This window comes from Lissotriton vulgaris, chromosome 1_1 (genome assembly GCF_964263255.1).
Source record: "Lissotriton vulgaris chromosome 1_1, aLisVul1.2, whole genome shotgun sequence".
Lineage (NCBI taxonomy): Eukaryota > Metazoa > Chordata > Amphibia > Caudata > Salamandridae > Lissotriton > Lissotriton vulgaris.
Window position 1 is genome coordinate 1749988779 of NC_141685.1, and position 22287 is coordinate 1750011065.

At 45.0% G+C, this 22287-nt stretch overlaps 1 protein-coding gene across 1 annotated transcript in view; it reads left to right on the plus strand.

Annotated features, from left to right (window-relative positions):
• The window catches only part of HMGA2 (high mobility group AT-hook 2), a 290944-nt gene extending 278136 nt beyond the window's left edge, over positions 1 to 12808 (plus strand). The window contains exon 5 of the mRNA XM_086919034.1: positions 9840 to 12808. Coding sequence (XP_086775160.1) covers positions 9840 to 9887 — 48 coding nt within the window. The 3' untranslated portion in view covers positions 9888 to 12808. The remainder of the gene's footprint in view (positions 1 to 9839) is intronic.
• The last annotated feature ends 9479 nt before the right edge of the window (positions 12809 to 22287 follow it).

Sequence of the window (22287 nt, forward strand, 5' to 3'; positions counted from 1 at the left end):
TTCGTTGGCGACCAGACAGGGGTCGGCTTTGCCTTCTTCTTTGCGACTTTGTCCTCCTTGCGACCAGACTGGGTGGTCTGTATTACCTTCTTCTTTGTGACCAAACTGGGCGGTCGTCTTTCTCCTCATTGCGACCAGACTGGATGGCCGGCTTTCTCCTCCTTGCGACCAGGCTGGGTGGCCGGCTTTCTTTTCCTTACGATCAGGCTGGGTGACCGGCTTTCTCTTCTTTGCGACCAGGCTGGGTGGCTGGCTTTCTCCTCCTTGCGACCAGACTGGGTGGCCGGCTTTACCTTCTTGCGACCAGACTGGGTGGTCGGCTTTCTTCTCCTTGCGACCAGACCGGGTGGTCGGCATTCTTCTCGTTGCGACCAGGCTGGGTGGCCGGCTTTCTTCTCTTTGCGACCAGGCTGGGTGGCCGGCTTTCTCCTCCTTGTGACTGGGCTGGGTCGGCTTTCCCTCGTGAGTCTTCATGCTTCCGGTGATCTTGCGTGCTCACTTTCCTTTGCTGTTGCGATGCTTTTGCTTTGGCGCGCTTTTGTCTGCGCTCTTTGGGTGCTTCACTGTGTCCAGAGGGTTGCGCCACCGCTCCTGTGACTTTCGCTGGCGTTCCCGTGTGGGGTATCGGCTTTGGTGCCGGTGTAGTGCTTCAGGAGGGTTGTGTCACCGCTCCGTTGACCTTTTGTCTGGTCTTATCTTTTCGTGCGCTGATGGCTGTGCTTCTTGCTTTTCTTGGGCACACTTGCTGCGCATCCTCTCAAGTGTTCTGTGTGGAGTTGCCTCATCCCTGGCACGTTCCTCGCGTTTCTGGCGCATTCGTGCACCATCCCTCTTTGTCCTTAAGGGCTGAATGGCGCCTTGGTGCCATTCGGGCGTGGCAGTGTTTTCTTGGATGTTGCAGGCTGTACAGTCTCTGTGTTGCTGTGCACGTTGCTGCGTAGTGCCTTTTTGTCCTCAACACTGGGTGGTGGCCTTGCACTGTTCTGGCATATCTGTATGCCTCACGTCGTGTTGAGGGAAAGGTGTAATGCTTCTCTTGGTCCACTTTAGCACTGTCCTGTGGCAGGCTGCCATGATCTCTCACTTTTTCCGTTGCAGTGCTTTTGCGTTGGCGTGCTTTGGTCAGCGCTCTTCATGTGCTTCGCTGTCTCGGGGTGGTTATGTCACCGCTCCTTGGACCTTCTCTTCGCTGGGCACGCTCTCTCATGCGGTGACGGTGAGGCTTTTGTGCTTCTTGGGGCGTTAAAAGTGCGTGGTTGCTTCGCCTTCTTTTGGTTGCGTAGTGACCTGGTATCGCGCTTTCGTTTACGCGCTCTGTGCATTGAGTTACTGCACTCCTGGCGCGTTGCTGCGCAGTGCTGCTCTGTCCTGATGTGCGTGTGGAGTTCTTGCACTTTGCTGCTTGCGGTTGGCGGTCGTGAAGCTTTCCTGCTGTGTAGCGTGATGCGGTTGTCTTTGCTGCTGTTGTGGTGAGCACCTGTGGCCACTAGGCATCACCACTCTCTTCTTAGCAGGTAGCGTGATTTGCCGTCTCCAGTCCGCGTTGCTGCAGGCTTGTCTTGACTCTGGAGCCTTTCCTTGGTTTGTTCAATGCTTGTTTACTGCTTTTGGCGCAATACTTGAGAGTGCCCACTAGATGGCAGTGTTGCTTTGTCCATTTCAAACATGCCTTTCTTGGATGCAGCTCAGTGGTTTTTTCTCTTCAGTTCCCCCAGACGGAGCTGCTGGTGCTGCGTGGATGCAGGGGGTGCTGCAGCCGCTCTGGCTACACTGGTGTGCTGGGACAGGCCTCCGGTATGCCTGGTAGTACTTCGTTTTGCCTTTGGGGCTTACTTGTGAAGGAGGGGGGGGACAGTCTCTCCGTGTTCCCTCTGTGGTGGGTGCTTGCTCAGCTTGGTGGCACTTGACTTTTGTCTCCCGCAGCCTGCATGCGCTGTGGGGAAGGGGGTGTTGGCGCTGTCCTCGGCGGCACTACTTTCCTGCCGCCATGTCCTCACTCTGTCCCCTTCCTAGTTGGGCACCTGCGCGGGTGGGCTCCGTTTGGCGTATTAGTGCCCAGCAGCACTCTGCACGCTGCGGGTGTTTCTTCGTCTCCTTCACCCCGCCGCTGCAGCTTCACAACTCACATGCTGCGCGGCGGGTGAACCAGTGCAGCTTAGACCGGGTGCAGCGAGGTGGGCTCTCACTGGCCTGGGCGTTCTCTGGGGCACTTGCTGGCAACCTTGCCACAGCGGGTGGGCTCCGCTTGCACTAGGTTCCCGCCCGGCAGTTCTCCACACGCTGCGGGCGCTTTACTTTTAAGTTCATTCACCCCACCACCGCAGCCTCGCACAACACGCGCTGCGAGGCAGGGGACAGGGGACTCTGAAGGCAGGCCGCAGGTGGGCTCCGCTGGCCCTGCTTCACCTCGGGGCCGGCTCCAGTGACTGTGTTGTGCTGGTGGGGCCATGTTTGTCACGTTACAGCGGGTGGGCTCCGCTTATCATTGCAGTGTCAATGGGGGGGTCGCTTCAGGCTCGCGCGACCCCGAGGGCATTATCAGCCCCCGGGATCACCTCCGGGCCTTCCTGCCTCACGGGTGGGCACTGCGTCAGTCTCCACGCGGTGGGGGCTCAATTGCAGCTGACGTGGGTGGGCTCCGGTCGGTCCGCTGTGTCCCTGTGCGCCTTCCTCAGCACGGCAGCACTTGGCAGGGCCGTAGAGGTGCGGGGTGGGCTCCCGGTCACTCTCTCATTAACTTTCAGGCTCGGGGCACAGCAGACGCCCTGCGGGCCTCTTGGCGGCCGGCGCCGATCGTTTTACTGGGTGCCCTCTCGGCGATCTGCCTTCTCTCCCCTTTCTCCATTGGCTGTTGCACGCCGGGGCACAGCCACTCTCTTCGGCAATGTAATGTTGGCCCCTAGGCCCACATGAGGTACTGCTAATGAGACACGGACACCAGGATTGCGGGCTAGTGAATGGGCCCAGAGCACATGCACTCCGCCCCCTTTATTGACTGGGTCACATGACTCATGACACCAGTGGTGGGTGGGTGTAAAGTGTGGGGTTACATAGTACAACAACTAGAACGTGTCCAGCAGGACACTACACATAGCAGACTCACAGTGTCAGAGAGATTGTGCACCAGATTGAGGGGCTTCAGTCTTCTTCTGTTTCATGCCTCCTCCTTTGCCTCACATAGTAAATCCTATGGAGTGTGCCTGCTAGTCCTTGACCTCCGGAAGGGACTTCCTCTGTGATCCGAAAAAGCTTAGATTGTTGCATCTGTTACAAAAGTGAACGCCATCTTTTAGTGGCATCCCCTTTATGTACTTATTTACTAATGTGATGCGATTCACTTTTAAAGGTGTACTTCATAGATAACTTTAGAAAAGCTTAAACCATTTCATCAATAGGTTAGCAATATATCTTTGTCAACACAATGGATGGTAGCTGTTCCTAAGGAAAGAATTGTTCTGTACAACCTATTCTGGTTAAGATATAGTGTGTCCAGGGAGATAGTATATGGGTGGGATTTAAGTGACGGTGGGGGAATTCCTCCATTTAGAATTAGTGCCTTCACACACCCTTGCAGGTGTCGTGCTTCATCATTGGGCTTTGCTCCTCGTGGGGGTGGCGCTGCAGTCCCCCACGATCCCCACGAGAGGCATATTTATCGGAGATCTTTGTTTAGGAGGTGCCGCAGTTGTGCATGTGGGTGTGTGGGCCTTATGAAAGTGTGTGTGTGTGATGATAAAATTATCTAACCAGATCCCCAAGGCAATTTTATTCCGGGGTCCAGAAAATGAATTAAAACATAAGAGACTGGAGCTAATCCTAAACAACAAATAAGTAAGGGGGATAAGTATGCTCCAGCTGCTCTCAGTCCGTGAGAATGATGTGCAAGTGAAATGGGGTCAACATGTTTTGCGCATATGGCAGGTCCCTAGTGGATCCTCTGTGCGCTTCGTCAGGACCGTGGGTAAGGTGATGTAAAACCGTGATAGTCGAGAAGAGACACCCTGAACTACCACCAAACCTGTATAAAAAGGTCAACATGCATCTAAGCGCTAGGAGTTGCGTATTATTCGTATTCTCGTGATTCCAACCTATATTAAGGTCAACATGAGTCTAAGCGCTAGGAGTTGCGTGTTATTCTTATTGCTGTGATCCTTACCTGTTATATTAAGGTCAACATGCATCTAAGCGCTAGGAGATACGTATTATTCGTATTCTTGTGATCCCAACCCCTCTTTCAGTAAGGGATGGCCACGCTGGGGAGTTCTGCGGGTGAGAGAGGAGACACGAATGTGTCCCGTATTCATGACAGCCCCTAAACCTGCCCTTCCAATCAGTTCCTGAGCATTATCCAATCCTTTCAAATTAAAAAAAAATATGTAGAGTGTCCTGCCACCTACTCCTAACACTTTTTTAGAGATGTCCTCTCCTGCACCTATACCGCATCCAAATATTACAAATAAATACCTAGCTTCGTCCCAAACACCTCACAACCCTCTGTGCCATTCTTCCCCTCCAGGTAAAAGCCAGTGCTGTGCTGACAAGTTCTCTGACAGCTTTGTCAGTGCAGCTTTTAATTCACTGTCAACATGTGTACGATCCACGGCTGACAGGGAATAAGATGGTTTGTAGAGGAAGAGTTCATACTGCATTCTCCTGCCTCCCCTGGTTAGTGGAGATCTGAGAGACAGCAGAAGGTGAATGAAATTGCCAACCTTTTTCAAATTATCAAGGCATCTTTTTATCTGTTACAAGTTACCTTTCTTTACTTTCGTCTTAGACTAGGCTCGCATACCTCTGTAGAGATATGCTGAATGTTAATCTTATCCATGAGTGTATTGAATATCACTCATCCCGACCTCGTAACTTATGAATTTCTTGGATATTCTTGGTTATCCTTCACTATCTTTAAGAATATTCGCAGGAGTTGTCAAGTAGAAAGTAAATAAGCCGTCTCCTGAAAGTATTTACAACAAGGGGTGGTGAGGGACAGAGTCTCTGAAATAAGCAGAAAGCTCTCACCCAGTCAAGAGATCAGGGCTAGATCCAACACCGTTTTTTAGCTCACTGCACCATCCCAGTTTCAGAACCTGGCTGTATGCAAATTAGTCTGTTCCTGTCCCAGTGCATGATGGGAACAGGGCAAACCAAACTACAAAAGCCAATTCTTACACTGGGAAGGAAACAAGCTCCCGGGGATCGATTTCTGGCATTACAGCCGTCTTCGGCCCGGTTTGCTTGAATCCTGATGGTGCAATGAGCAAGGGTCTCACATCTGAGAATACCCTTCCACGCTTAGGGTGGACAAAAATATTTACAACAAGGGGTGGTGAGGGACAGAGTCTCTGAAATAAGCAGAAAGCTCTCACCCAGTCAAGAGATCAGGGCTAGATCCAACACCGTTTTTTAGCTCACTGCACCATCCCAGTTTCAGAACCTGGCTGTATGCAAATTAGTCTGTTCCTGTCCCAGTGCATGATGGGAACAGGGCAAACCAAACTACAAAAGCCAATTCTTACACTGGGAAGGAAACAAGCTCCCGGGGACCGGTTTCTGGCATTACAGCCGTCTTCGGCCCGGTTTGCTTGAATCCTGATGGTGCAATGAGCAAGGGTCTCACATCTGAGAATACCCTTCCACGCTTAGGGTGGACAAAAATATTTACAACAAGGGGTGGTGAGGGACAGAGTCTCTGAAATAAGCAGAAAGCTCTCACCCAGTCAAGAGATCAGGGCTAGATCCAACACCGTTTTTTAGCTCACTGCACCATCCCAGTTTCAGAACCTGGCTGTATGCAAATTAGTCTGTTCCTGTCCCAGTGCATGATGGGAACAGGGCAAACCAAACTACAAAAGCCAATTCTTACACTGGGAAGGAAACAAGCTCCCGGGGACCGGTTTCTGGCATTACAGCCGTCTTCGGCCCGGTTTGCTTGAATCCTGATGGTGCAATGAGCAAGGGTCTCACATCTGAGAATACCCTTCCACGCTTAGGGTGGACAAAAATATTTACAACAAGGGGTGGTGAGGGACAGAGTCTCTGAAATAAGCAGAAAGCTCTCACCCAGTCAAGAGATCAGGGCTAGATCCAACACCGTTTTTTAGCTCACTGCACCATCCCAGTTTCAGAACCTGGCTGTATGCAAATTAGTCTGTTCCTGTCCCAGTGCATGATGGGAACAGGGCAAACCAATCTACAAAAGCCAATTCTTACACTGGGAAGGAAACAAGCTCCCGGGACCGGTTTCTGGCATTACAGCCGTCTTCGGCCCGGTTTGCTTGAATCCTGATGGTGCAATGAGCAAGGGTCTCACATCTGAGAATACCCTTCCACGCTTAGGGTGGACAAAAATATTTACAACAAGGGGTGGTGAGGGACAGAGTCTCTGAAATAAGCAGAAAGCTCTCACCCAGTCAAGAGATCAGGGCTAGATCCAACACCGTTTTTTAGCTCACTGCACCATCCCAGTTTCAGAACCTGGCTGTATGCAAATTAGTCTGTTCCTGTCCCAGTGCATGATGGGAACAGGGCAAACCAAACTACAAAAGCCAATTCTTACACTGGGAAGGAAACAAGCTCCCGGGGACCGGTTTCTGGCATTACAGCCGTCTTCGGCCCGGTTTGCTTGAATCCTGATGGTGCAATGAGCAAGGGTCTCACATCTGAGAATACCCTTCCACGCTTAGGGTGGACAAAAATATTTACAACAAGGGGTGGTGAGGGACAGAGTCTCTGAAATAAGCAGAAAGCTCTCACCCAGTCAAGAGATCAGGGCTAGATCCAACACCGTTTTTTAGCTCACTGCACCATCCCAGTTTCAGAACCTGGCTGTATGCAAATTAGTCTGTTCCTGTCCCAGTGCATGATGGGAACAGGGCAAACCAAACTACAAAAGCCAATTCTTACACTGGGAAGGAAACAAGCTCCCGGGGACCGGTTTCTGGCATTACAGCCGTCTTCGGCCCGGTTTGCTTGAATCCTGATGGTGCAATGAGCAAGGGTCTCACATCTGAGAATACCCTTCCACGCTTAGGGTGGACAAAAATATTTACAACAAGGGGTGGTGAGGGACAGAGTCTCTGAAATAAGCAGAAAGCTCTCACCCAGTCAAGAGATCAGGGCTAGATCCAACACCGTTTTTTAGCTCACTGCACCATCCCAGTTTCAGAACCTGGCTGTATGCAAATTAGTCTGTTCCTGTCCCAGTGCATGATGGGAACAGGGCAAACCAAACTACAAAAGCCAATTCTTACACTGGGAAGGAAACAAGCTCCCGGGGACCGGTTTCTGGCATTACAGCCGTCTTCGGCCCGGTTTGCTTGAATCCTGATGGTGCAATGAGCAAGGGTCTCACATCTGAGAATACCCTTCCACGCTTAGGGTGGACAAAAATATTTACAACAAGTGGCTCTTTAGATTTCATATATGATGTGTAAGCAGTGGACAGAAAGGATATATTAGAGGATGTAACTTGACTTGCAACAGTTTTGCTGTACTGCAGTTTTGATATTAATTTTAGATGATTGTTTATGATATTTTAATTTTTTGTACTTCATAAAGTTGATCTAAACTAATGTGTGAGATCTGAGTTACATGCAAAAAATGGTTTCCATTTCCATGATGGATAACCTACTAAAAGATGTATTTTTGGCTTTTGAGTTTAATTTTGAGCTCCTCTTATTGGCTAGGTGTGTATATTTGTGTGAGCTTTGTAAGTGTGTTCATAAATCTAAATACATATGTACAGATTTTTAATTGAAAAAAAACATAGCTAAAGGTTAGTTGTGGTCCAATTATTAAAAAATTAATTTCAATTTGCCGGTTCTGAAAGCCAACATACAATACACTCCATAATCAAAGACAACTGTCATGTTTTGCTCTTGATAGACAGTGTTATTTTTTTCACTTGCCTTTTGGCATAAGGGTGTACTTACTGACTTGACAGGGCTTTTCGTTATAGTGTACATCATATAGCATGACTGGCAACTGGCATATTTGTTATATGTTCAATCAACCATAACACACTTTTAACTGTGTTTTTTAGTACATTTATAAGAGTTTTTGGACATACTACCAAGCTCCAATTGTTTGTTGCAAGTGGCAAACTGTGCAGCCACACACCTGTGCATTCCATCAGCACCTACATCTTACCATAACCTTGAGAGCTATACCTTTTATGTTCCACAAAATTTACAAATTTCATAAAACTCTTGAAATCTGTAAATTGCCTGAAACTGATAACTTGGTTAAATGGTGTCTGTTTCTGAATTTAAAAGGTGTACTGTGATAGCAACTGCCATAAGTCATGACTTTACAGTGGAGTTTGTTTTTTACTTCCCTAAGGTTTCTCTCGTAATGCCTCCTCTTTGCTGCAGATGTTTTCACAAATTTAAATTCGTGATTTTGACCAAGCTCATGATTTTTCTCATGGTGAAAAAATATTTTTGATCCCTTTATCAGCATATCACATATTGAAACATGTAAATGAGTTCCACAGAATTCATTAATTTCTGAAATTGTGAATTTAACACCATCGGTGCGGTGCAGATGTACCCTGTGCACTGACCAAAATAGATTCCCATTGTTCATGACGAGTGTACGAGAGGTGTACCTCATGACGAGCTGAGCTCGTCATGAGCATCGAAGGGGCTAACTCGCAATATGTACACACACTTGTTAATCCTTTCAAACCCACCCAGCAACTTATTATACTCTAATGTCTCAAAAAATACTAAACAGATTTACACCAAAACATAAATAGTACACTTTCTCGTTAAAGTTCTACATTCATGCCAACTTTGGCATAAATCTGATCAGCGTTTTTTGCTGTAGGACAGAACAACATTTCCTGAGGATGGTACAATGGAAACTGCCTCATTTGGCCCACCTTAACCGGAGCAGCATGCAAGCCTGATACCAAGATGCATGCAGCTTTGAACTGAAAAGCTCTTATTAGATGATTGTCATTACACTGGCCAGAGGGAGTCCCACATGTTTACGTCTAATGCTAAACAATAAGGATCAATGATGTGGCAATGGCAGTAATACAAGTAATAAAATGACCAGTATGCCAATCAGATGGGTAGTAAAAAGGCAGCCATATTTGAGGTCCCACTGCCACTGTACTACTAAGCTATAAACAGTTCCAACATTACTTAAATCAAAGAGCTTTTAAGTAAAGAAACCATTATTTGAGATCACACACACACTTTTACAAGGCTCACACACCTGCATGCACAACAGCGGCGCCTCCTAAACAAAGATCTCCGATAAAGAGCCCTCTTGCGGGGCTCGTGGGGGACTGCAGCACAACTCTTCAGTTCAAACTCCAAACTCTGACCCGAAACGCCAAATATACTTTGAGTTCTCCCACGATTGTACTACTAAGGTTAACCTACTAGAGGTTAAACTATCCTGTTAAACTCTATGTGAATGTGCGGAAACACAAACATAACAAATTCTTCTTTGGTAAATGTTTCTTAATGAAAACATTTAGAAAGAACTGCCATTTTAAGAAATCTTAGCACTTGGGAATATTGTACCACGCTATTGATTTGCGGACAAGATACTCTCTTTCCATAGGTTAATTTTACCGCTTTCCTTCTAAATGCTACCCAATCCTGCACTGATATTGAACACCATTTACTTTTTCATTGACAATTTGGTAACTATTTTGGCACTCCTCCTAGATAGACTTTATGCATGAATGTTTCGTCCTTTTAATCTTAGTTAACAGGTTTTTGTTACATTCACATAATGCCATGATGTCTACGCAGGGTGGTTTAATACCCTTCGTGGTGTTCCGCTAAGTATACTCACCCCAGTGTTTTATGTGTTTGTAGGGAGAAACTGAAGAAGCGGCTGCAGAAGAATCACCCGAGGAAGATTAAGACAACACAATACTCAATTTCTACCTCATCCAGCAGTTGGGTCTTTTGAAGGGAGAAGACGCTGCCTTGACCACTGATTTTTCTATTGCCATGGCCTTTCCACTTTTGCCTGGGGGAGGGGGAGAATCGCATAATCTAAAAAAGGACTTTTATTAATCACCTTTGTAATCCCTTCACAGTCCCAGGTTTAGTGAAACACTGCTGTAACATGGGGAGATGGTGGGGTACAGATTACCGATGCAACATTTAATTATTGTTTTCTTTGTCTTAACCTACTAGTAGCTTATTGAGCTGCTAAGTAAGGGTAGATGGGTCAGAATTATTTTATATCAGGACTAGTTGCTCATTGCACTGCATACAAAACTACAAGAAATCATGACTAATTATTTAATGGGCATTTAATTAACAAAGGCCTGCCACATACAAACATAGGGGCATGCCTCAATCTGCTCCAACCCACTCCCTAACTTAGAAAGCTCACAGTTTAGAGCACCAAAGATAAGGGATAGATAGTACCCCAGTGTGTAACTTTCTTGTAGACTTTTACTTGATGTTTTTTTTGACTTACTGTTGTCTTTTCCAGGAGGAATTTAGGGCTGAATGATCAGTAAATTCTGCTAACAACCCAAACAATACAAGATAGGATAATGCTATATTCATTTTTGCAAAAGGGAAGAATGACAGTAAAAATGCTGTGATACATTTGCGAATCATTAACATATCAAAATGACATGCTGAACAAAATGATGCTTCTTCAGGAGTCAGATGTTGGGTGGATGCTGCTTTCAGGGCAGTCAGACACCTTTTCAAATGACCAAGACGACCTCTCCAAAACACAGATGGCAATAGAATTGTACTAGTGCTCCTCACAGGTGCACATAATAATACTTGTTTATTAGATGCACCAGCCACGTTTTTTGGATTTCTTTTGGATTTGAATGTTTATGCTAAGCTGCAAATGCCAAAACAAATATGAAAAGGATAAAATCTAAAACCAAGTGGTTTTGCCTGGCTGCAGCAGATATTGGTCATACCTAACGCTTCCAAAGGGAACATTTCTTCAAAACACTTGCAGTTCTTGATGCGAAGAATCAAGAGCATGTACCTCAGTCTCAAACATGGTTGTGTACTATTTCAAAGGGTAACTGTAATTTTGACATAGTATAGTTTTTTTGTTGCGGGTGGAAGGTTTGCCTTCCCTCCACTGCTGCATCATTCTGTCATTGCCTCACTCAGAGCAGCACTTTGAGCAACTGATGCAATATTGTATATTCCACTATTCAAGACTACCTCTGATGCGACAGCCCTACGAAACCATGCTGCTACACGTACACAGTGCAGGAACATATCATTCACGCAGTTGACCAGTAATATTTTACGTTATCCCTTAGTTTTCCTTCTGCATAACATTACCGTTAGGAATCAATATTGTAGTTTGTTTCAGCATAACTATGTAAATTTTTTCTTTTTTTCATCTTAAAACATACTTATTCACATTTTCTGCTAGATTTCTGTGTCATGTACTGTTAACTTGAATATATTTTTCTACTGAATTGTTCATGCGTTTGTAAGGATCATTTTATTCATTGGCTCCACAAGGCGGAAAATGTAACATTTTAAATGTTACTATCCAAGTTGTACCTCAAATAACCGTTGAAAGAAATGGACTAATCATTTGGCCTACCTCCAGATGTTAGATGGAATGAAACTGGTTATTTTTCGGCATTACGTTTCTTTTTTAGATGTTTGAAATAGTTAAGATTGTAACCAATACCTGATCAAAGTATTTTTGTACACAAACTGTCTACAATGAACACCATTTTTTTTTTTTACAACAAATGACTTTCTTACAAGGAGCCTTTAAGAAACTTGAAGCTTCGTAGGTTGGAAGCAACAAGCTCGGCTTTTGCATAATGCAATCATGAATATGTTTTTAAAATGGTAGATTGTAAGTAAATACTTGATAAGTATGTTCATGTATTTTACACAAATGTGATTTTTGTAAAATGTTTCGACCAGATTTATTTTAAATACTTCCTATGTAGAGTTTTTATTCTTCTTTCTACTTTTTAACATTGTATTAATAACAGGGCCGGGGGTAGTTTCTCAGGAAAGCTTGTTGCCCATATGATGGCTTAAATACAGAGCCACAAGTAAGGGCAGAAAATTAATAATTTAACGGCTTCATCATCAAGGGTACTCTGTTAAGACACGTGCACATTGTACCTCTTTAGAAAGAATGAGGTACTAACTGGGGCACTTATTTGGAGAAAAAAAATTGAACCCAGTTTTTAAAAGTTGGATACACATATCACAAGCTCTTGTTAAAACTCTTGTCCGGCAAAAGCTATTGAGCTTTTATGTTTGTTGTAACATCACGGTTGACTTGATGAAGCCGAAGTAAAGTCCGCGTGTTGGTTGGACCTCAAGCACCGTGGGACTTGCAACTCTGATGAAGTTCTGCCTTGTATTTTCTATATATTGTAGTACAATCAAAAACACACACAATACTACCTCTTAGGCCTACTATACCTCATTTTTTCAGACTGAAAAACTGCTCGTGGCCACGTAAACAGACGGAACATCATAAAATTTTTTATATATATAGTTTATTTTTGTGGGAGATAAATTTTATAAGACTGTTCTCGTTTGTCGATGGTCACGCTTTTAAAGACTGGACATTAAACTTTTCTTCCATCTCTGCCACTCAGAGATGCTTGTAGGAAGAAAGACTCAATATGCTTAACTGCAGTTTACCTTTTCCTATCCTTTTGAGTGTTCCTTTTTTTAACCCTGTTTTCTTGCTTCTTCATATAGAGTTGCTGTCTATGATTGTACTTTGAATTGCTTGCTTGTTGAAAATGTCTCTCTCATGGATTTTCAAAGTCTGTTCAACACAATAAACATATTAGCCTCTGTGATCTTTGTTGCATTTTGTTCTTTTCTCTTTGAGACTGGGAAGTTGTGGAATTATTCAAATGTTACATACTTATGTATTTTTATTCAGTTCTTGCTTAATTTCAGATCCAATATGATCTGCGCATAGGGCCTTGGAATGTTTACCAGTTTCTGCATCATCATAGAAGTTTGCATCGAAATGGCCCAATCAGAAATAATAAACCAGGAAACAACTGTAATGCTTCTTAACAACTACGGGCCATATTATCAAGGCCGGCGATAAAATTATCGCCTCTTTAGTGGCAGGAAACTGCCGCTAAAGCGTTGATAATGGACTTGACAATACGCCCTTGTGAATGTCCATAAAAGCCCAGGTTCTGGTGTGAACCTGGGCTCCTATGGGAATTTTAACGCCGTTCTTGATAATATGCCCCTAAATATTTTCCCTGACGACAACATACAATAAGCATAGTCATATGTGCTGGCCACTCAGTGTTGAATAAAATGTGAGCTGAAAATATTACTTTATTGAATTGTCACAATGCTTTTGACTTATTCTTTAAGTTGCAAAGGTAAGGTACCTCAATGTTGAGCACACATTTTCTTCAGTTTGTCATTTACCCTAAGTAAACTGCATTATATTTATGTTTCATAGCAAAATGTGTTCCGATTTTTTTTTACATACAATAGTCATTTCACTTTTTACCCTTTGATGGATGACACTCTAGATGAAGCACAGGCTAGGGTACATGTTTATCTTTTTTGGTAATGTGTATATTGAGCACACTAAAGTAAGAGCAATAACGTCAGGCTTCATCTTAATTTTTTTAAAACAAAGCATTGATTTGTTCAACTACATAACATCAATATTATGAGTGTTGAATCCTAATACAAATCCATGTAAAGATACAAAAAACATATGTTCAAAGCATATGGGCTGCAGATGGTACATTATGAATAGATCGCCATCTGGTGTTGGGCTCGGATGATTGCACTTGTTTTTCTCTTGGAGAGTCTTTTGTAGCTTGGTGACTCCTCCTTTGTTTGCTAGTGCGCATGGGCATCGGCTCCATCCTTAGATTGTTTTTTTCCGCCATCGGGTTCGGATGAGGATCGAAGCGCTCCAGATCGACTTCGGAAAGAAGTGACTTTTCGGCACGTATTCCCTTTCCAATTTGACGGTATTGTTATCGAACGCGATTTCATTTCCATTCTGACGCGTTTCGATTCCAACATCAAAGAAAAACTTTGATCTACGTCGACGAACAGGAGGCCTTTCTCGACGTGGTCAAGCCCGGAGTCCATGGAAAGGACTCCATTTAAGAAATGTCCAACGTGTGGTGCTAAGTTCCCACACAAGGACCTACACGAGGTGTGCAACCTCTGCCTGTCGCCTGAACACGAATCCAGGGACTGCGAAGCCTGCCCAGCATTCTCTTCCAAGTCGACGATTAGAAACCGTCGAGCTCGAAGACACGAGGTTTCCAGAATGCAGTCGGAGGCGATCCCGGAGCTGTTCGAAGACCAGAACCTCGAAGAAGAAGAGGATCATGAAGAACAGCCGGGGTCGGAAGGGGACGAGTCGGAGGTCGAGGAATTCGACGTTCAACAAACCGTGAGTGACGACGTCCCCTTACCAAAAAAACGACCCCGTGCGGTAACGGCCCCGCCTTCGAGCCCGGTCAAACCGCAGAAGAAAGTTTCCGACGCCCGGCCTTCGGGCCCGGCAACGAAACCGAAACTGAAACCGAAACTCTCGGTCTCCCACCATGTCGGATCCGAGAAACGGTCGACATCGACTTTGGCACCGAAGCTTCATGCAAGCGAAAGCTTGGCATCGAAACATTCTATGTCGAAACCGAAACATGCTTCGGCGTCGAAGACTCATTCAACACCAAAAAAATCGGGCTCGAGCAAATCCTCGGTGCCGAAGACACCGAACATTGACGATCGGAAGCAAAGGCACCTTTCGGAACCAAAAGCTTCGGTACCGACACAGGAGCAACAAACCGATCCGAAACAAAAGATTTTGTTTATCGATCCACAAACTGGCAAAGTGGTGATGAAGAAGAGGAAGAATGAACAGCTAGAGGACAAAGCTCTTCCTTCTAAGAAGAGAACAATGGGGACAAATACAACTCCTCCTACTTCTCCTCGACCTAGAGTCACACCCTCTTCTCCGATTCCTCACACTATACCAACTACTCCTCCACCTTCTACACCAAGACCATCTACACCTCACACAGATGTAGACAGTGACACAGGGGAGGGAGAACCTCATGGGGACGATCACTCTATCCCAGATGAGGAAGACTCATGGGAGCATTATGACGCAGGGTCAGATGATGACAACGACCCACAGTTATATCCCTCAAAACCTTCACCACCTGATGATAACACAGGTTTTGTACAGCTCATTAATAGGGCAGCAAAATATCATAAGGTAGACCTACATACAGAACCTCAAGTAGAGGATTTCCTATTAGAGACACTACCTACTGCACAAAGAACATCAGGTACTCTACCTATGCTGAAGGGTCTTCTCAGTCACACAGCAGACATATTTAAAGACCCAGTGAGGGCTAGGGCGTTAAACCCAAGAATTGATAAAAATATAAGGCAACTCCAAAGGACCCAATATTTATCAAGGGGCAGGTACCTCTGGACTCGCTTGTAGTTTCCAACGCTCGCAAAAGAGCAAACTCATTATCTACAGGAGAAGCCCCTCCACCTGATAAGGAGTCAAAATTAATAGATGCATCAGGAAAAAGAGTAGCATCACAAGCGGCAAACAGCTGGCGCATAGCCAATACACAAGCGCTACTTGCACGCTATGATAGGGCGCATTATGATGAGTTAGAAAAACTCATCACACATCTCCCTAAAGAACATCAGAAAAGAGCAGATCAGCTTATACAGGAAGGAAAGATAATAACTAACACTTCCACTAAATGCGCCCTGGACGCAGCAGACACTGCAGCATGATCCATCAACACCAGTATCATGATAAGAAGACATGCATGGCTTAGAGTCTCAGGGTTCAAACAAGAAGTACAAACATCTTTATTGAACCAACCTTTGGATCAGAAGACACTTTTCGGCTCAGGCACAGATGAGACTTTAGAAAAGATGAAAAAGGACACAGAAACGGCTAAGTCAATGGGAGCATTACAACAGCCAACACAAAGGGGTTCCTTTCGTAGATCCACTTATAGAGGGGGCTCAAAAAGTACAGTAACAAGTCAGCAATCTACCTCTTTTACACCAACATCACCCAAAGGTAATTCAAGAGGTGGTTACAGAGGTAACAACAACAAGGGTAGAGGTCGCGGAAATAATAACAACCGCAACTCCCCAACCCCAAAACAGTGACTTAATACAACTCCCCCCAGACCACATAACACCGGTCGGGGGACGTCTATCACAGTTCCTACCTGTCTGGGAAAACATCACATCAGACAAGTGGGTGAGACAAATTATCCAACATGGTTATTGCCTAGAACTCACAGCTACCCCACCAAACATCCCCCCCAAACAGCGTCCAATGAGTCAAGACCATCTGACTTTGTTAAAAGAAGAAGTACTATCACTGCTACAAAAGCATGCCATAGAGAAGTTTCCAAAACACCAACAAGGTACAGGAGTATACTCTCTATACTTCCTAATCCCCAAAAAAGACGGGTCTCTAAGACCAATCTTAGACCTCAGACCTCTCAATGCATACATAAATTCGGAACATTTCCACATGGTCACGCTCCAACAAGTACTTCCTTTACTGAAGAAAGGGGACTTTCTTTCTACACTAGATCTAAAAGACGCTTACTTTCACATCCCGATTCACAAAGCCCACAGGAAATACCTAAGGTTTGTAGTGGAAGGACAACATTATCAATTTAAAAAGTCCTTCCGTTTGGGGTCACAACGGCACCAAGAGTGTTTACAAAATGCCTAGCAGTGGTTGCAGCACACCTAAGAAGACAACAAATACATGTCTTCCCTTACTTGGACGATTGGTTAATAAAGGCCAAGTCACAAGAAGAATGCCTTCACAACACACAGAAGACCATTCAATTACTGCACCACCTAGGGTTTACAGTGAACTACAAAAAATCCCACCTACAACCAAACAAGATTCAACAATAGCTGGGGGCTACTATAGACACAGAAAGAGCCAAAGCATACCCCAATCCAATCAGGATACAAACAATGGTCCCGTTGATACCAAGATTTCAACCACAACACTCACTACCAGCACAAGTGTTTATGCAGCTGTTAGGCTTGATGTCCTCCTGCATACTACTAATACCACATGCCAGACTACAGATGCGTCCACTACAGGAGTGTCTAGCGACACAGTGGAATCAGGCTCAAGGTTCGATTACAGATCTGGTGTTGGTAGACGACCGTACGCATCGCTCTCTGAAGTGGTGGAACACAACAAACATTTCCAAGGGACGGTCATTCCTAGAACCGATTCCACAACTGATACTGACAGCAGACGCATCGCTCTACGGATGGGGAGCGCGTATGGACAAATACACAGTGCAGGGGAAATGGAGTGTGCAGCAAAAGAAACTGCACATCAACTACTTGGAACTACTAGCAGTATTTCTAGCATTAAAAGCTTTCCAAATGCAAATAACCAACAAGGCAGTCCTGATCAGAACAGACAACATGACTGCAATGTATTATATTCAAAAACAGGGGGGACACACTCTCTCCAACTATCCAAACTAGCACAGGACATTTGGAGATGGGCCATTCCTAAAAATATCTATCTGTTAGCAGAACACCTACCAGGAGTTCAAAATCAGATAGCAGACATCCTAAGCAGAGAGTCAGAACAAGTACACGAATGGGAACTGCACGACCAGATACTGCAGCCATTCTTCCAAAGATGGGGGCAACCAGAGATAGATCTGTTTGCCAATCATCAGAACGCAAAATGCCAAAACTTTGCATCCAGGTACCCACACCACCGGTCCCAGGGCAATGCACTATGGATAAATTGGTCCAACAAATTAGCTTACGCTTTTCCCCCTCTCCCACTAATTCCATTAGTGGTTCGGAAACTGCAACAGCACTCAATGACAATGATACTAGTAGTACCCACGTGGGCAAGACAGCCGTGGTTCACCACGCTACTGCAACTCTCACAGGTGCCACATCAAAAGCTAAAATTATTACCCATGCACCTTACACAGAACCATGGAGAAATAATGCACCCAGATCCCAAACAATTGAACCTAGCGATCTGGCTCCTGAGGTCATAGAGTTTGGATATTTAGATTTACCTCCAGAATGTATGGAAATCATTAAACAAGCAAGACGTCCTACCACCAGAGCATGCTATGCAGCAAAATGGAAAAGGTTTGCTGTACACTGTAACAGTAATCACATCAACCCTCTGGACGCATCCACTAAACAGATTATTTGCTATTTACTACACTTGCAGCAATGTAACTTAGCATATACCTCTATCAGAGTTCATCTCTCAGCTATAGCGGCGTACCTACAAAACAGACAACATCTTTCCCTGTTTTAAGTACCAGCAATTAAAGCTTTCATGGAGTCATTCCACCAAGACTACCACCTTCCCCAGTCTGGAATCTCAACATAGTACTCACCAGACTAATGGGACCACCCTTTGAACCTATGCATAGGTGTGAAATACAATTCCTCACATGGAAGGTGGGCAATATTGTATTATATAGAAAGAACAAAAACTTTCAGAAAGACAAAACAGCTATTTGTAGCGTTTTCTCCTACGCATAAGGGCAATCCCATCTCTAAGGCAGGCATTGCCAGATGGATTGTAAAATGTATACAAATATGCTACTTAAAAGCAAAAAGGACATTAACTGTTCCTCCTAGAGCTCACTCTACACGTAAACTAGATGCATCTATGGCATTCTTGGGAAACATTCCACTAGATGACATATGCAAAGCAGCTACCTGGGTTACACCGCATACCTTCACAAAGCACTATTGTGTAGATGTGCACACAACACAACAAGCTAGAGTGGGACAAGCTGTATTAAAGACTTTATTTCAGACTGTTGCAACAGACACGGGCGACCACCGCTAGGGAGAGAACTGCTGTATAGTCTATTCATAATGTACCATCTGCAGCCCATATGCCTCGAACGGAATATGCTACTTACCAGTATGCATCTGTTCTTGGCATAGAGGGCTGCAGAGTGGTACATGCCCTCCCAGCCTCCCGGAAACCTGTGTCTGTTCCAACAATATCTTATTTAGATACACTTACATGGGCATTTCTATCTGTATTCTATCATACTACTCCATCTAACCCTACTATGGCAAAACAATCTAAGGATGGAGCCGATGCCCATGCGCACTAGCAACCAAAGGAGGAGTCACCAAGCTACAAAAGACTCTCCAAGAGAAAAACAAGTGCAATCATCCGAGCCCAACACCAGATGGCGATCTATTCATAATGTACCACTCTGCAGCCCTCTATGCCAAGAACAAATGCATACTGGTAAGTAGCATATTCCCTAATAGAAGTATCAGCCTTTTATCTGTTCGTGGCCATCAAATTGAGTCCAATTGATTTGAATATTAACGCCTATCATGTAGAGTGTCAGAACAAAACAATAAAACTTTAGTAGTGAGCACTGTACAACTATTAGAAATATAACTATCAATAGGTCTTGCCTCTCAGACAGTGCAAGCTGTCTGGTTGTGAAAGATATATTGTAAACTTACCAAGAACCTATAGTGGGCATGAATCCTACCCATTGGTTGGCTCTATTGTCAATCATACTTCGTATGTGATGCCTTTCTGTGCCCATCTTGTTCCATCATTTGATTGTCCCACCCTTGGAGCATAGCCTCTTTAACAACCTGTTAATTAGTTTACTTGTGTCATTTCAGTTCTCACTTTTGGGGAATTACTTGTTCTTAGCATGTGTGGATGTAGATGCACAAACCTTGCATACTCTTGCCATCTAGAGTTTGACTCAGACTTCTAGAGGTTGTTTTTCTTCAAAGAAGTTTTTCGAGTCACGTGGACAATGCACATGGACAGTGACTCCAAGTTCAAATTTTTCTGACATCCGACTTTCTGTATGTTTCATTTGATTTTTTTGGGGTCCACCCAGTTAGAATTCAACACAGAATTCAGAAGAATCATTTAGCATTCAATAGTTTCTATAAGCTTTCTTCGATGGACTCGCTTAGAGATGCGGCTGCCAGTCTCCAGCAACCCTTTGTGGACTGCTTCCAACCCCCCTTCTCGAAGCTTTGATACCAGTGAATGTGGATCACATGGGGATGATGGAACAGACTCCCTTTCAAAACTCCCTCCAGTGCCTCGCCAAATGCACATGGCGAGTACATCACATCCGCAACTCATTCCTTTCCCTGCCCATGATGACTCCTGTGACTCCTGCCTCACTCTCTGTTCCAAGACTCCCGATTTTTTTCAGTGAATAGTATCCCTTTGACAATGGACAAAGAAGAAGAAGCAATCGCTCTCCTCCACCAGGAATTCCTACAGCTCAGGCCGCACCCAGTCAAGAGTCCGTCTTCTCGAGCACCTATGAACACGAGGAGGAAGAGAACATCAAGCCGACACCAAAGACCAGCCTTTATTGAATCTCTAGGAATCTCCCATGCATTTTTAACCCATAGCCTTTGAGTTTTTTTGGTATTGCACGTTTTTTCAAGCTGTCTACCAAGTCCATCTGCTACTTTTTGATAATGTCTTATCATTTCACTGATGGAAGAGAAGGTAATGTGGACACAGCTTAGGTTCTCAAGGCATTAATCCCCTTTGGTGCGGAGGCCGGAATGGTTCTGTCCTTTTCACCCCGTTCCGTCCTCGCACATGTGACAGGAAATACCACTGGTGCAGGACTGGAGGGATTTCCTTCTGCTGAAATTAGCCTTGTGATCTGGAGAAGAGCTTCACCATCACCTGAGGTTATTTTAGTTTTTCCATTGAAATTACGATCAGGACTTATGGCGTGCTGACACCATTACAATAAAATTGAAATGAGCTTATTGGTTAATTTCACTTTCACTGCGTTGGTGCTCAGGGGGCCATCTCTGCTTTCCAATTGTACCATTCCCCAGTGATCCCCAATGCTGGGATCCACTCCACTAGCCACCAGGGAGCAGGGCCGGATTGTGAACCAAAACCGACCCTGGCAAAGTGCTGGGCCGCCCCTCCCCCCACTTCCCCGGGGGTTGGGGGTGCCGCCAAGCTCTCTGCCAAAACATGCTGCAAAAACGGCCCTTTAACAAAATCGGCCCCTAGGGGCACAGAACCGGCCCCCACCCGTGCGGCGCACCGGAGGATTGCCCTCTGCCCGCTATGGCCAGTCCGGGCCTGCTAGGGAGACACTTTCCATTTCGGGGAGCAGCTCCTTGGCAAGGTCCGTAGCCATGGAGCAGGACCTGGCACCTCCATCTTGATGCCTGGCCCCCTCTAAACTTTCTTAGCAGTAGGCAGATGACAAGGGGATTTTCAAATAAATGCTCAGTACCATCAGGCATTTTTTCGCCTCAGGAGAAACACAGATTGGAAGCTAAAGTGTGCTACAGTTAGGAACAAAATATTTCTTAAGAAAAAAGCTTAGCATTCTTTTTATTACAATTTATTTATTTATTCCTTTTTTAATATAGCGCAAACTTTATCCGAAGGTGGCAGAGCGCTTTACAACATAATCTTTTTACAATACATAAGGACGTCAGAGTACATGAATTACATAAATGATACAAACAGATAAACTTTTAATTCACACAAGGATGGTAGTAAGTACATAAGTCTACTTTAGACACTAATAATTATAGTTACAAATATACAAGTTGCAAATTCACATAATATGACCTTTTAAGGAAAGTTGAAGGGAATATATATATATCCAAAAACGCCCTCCCCACATGGAAGAAGGCAACAACCACACAGGAGAAGTACTTCGGAGAGGCTTTTAATGGAGATCAAGGTCCGGTGGCGGCGAATGCATTTCGGCACTTTCCGCCTTCCTCAGCGCCCTACACCCGACCAATAGTCCCGGTCTGAGCTTCCTGCTGCTTTTTGTAAACAATGTTGCTCCGTTCCTCCCCTATGATGATCAGGCCACCTGTTGCAATGCTCACGGGCATCGTTGCACCACAACTCCCACAATGCCATATGTTCAGGCACAGAGGGTCGGTGTAATGGAGAGGCTAGCCAAAGTCAGCTGGGCTCGTTGTTAGCATACCCGTACTCCTTTTCAAAGCCGCTCCTCCGGTCTCCTTGTTACCGTCACAACCCCCCTAAGGTGAAGCCAGTATAGAACAGGGGCAAACTGCCACAATGAGAGGTGAAATACCTCTACCGCTCCAATCGTCTCACCAAGAAGGGCGGGTCCGAAGTAATCCTTACCAGGAAAGTTCAAAATGCCGTGAGGCAGCGCCAATTTTCCTTCTTTCCCTGGCGTGACGGGGGTTAGTAATATGCGCAATTGGCTAGCGCATAACAATGTCCAAA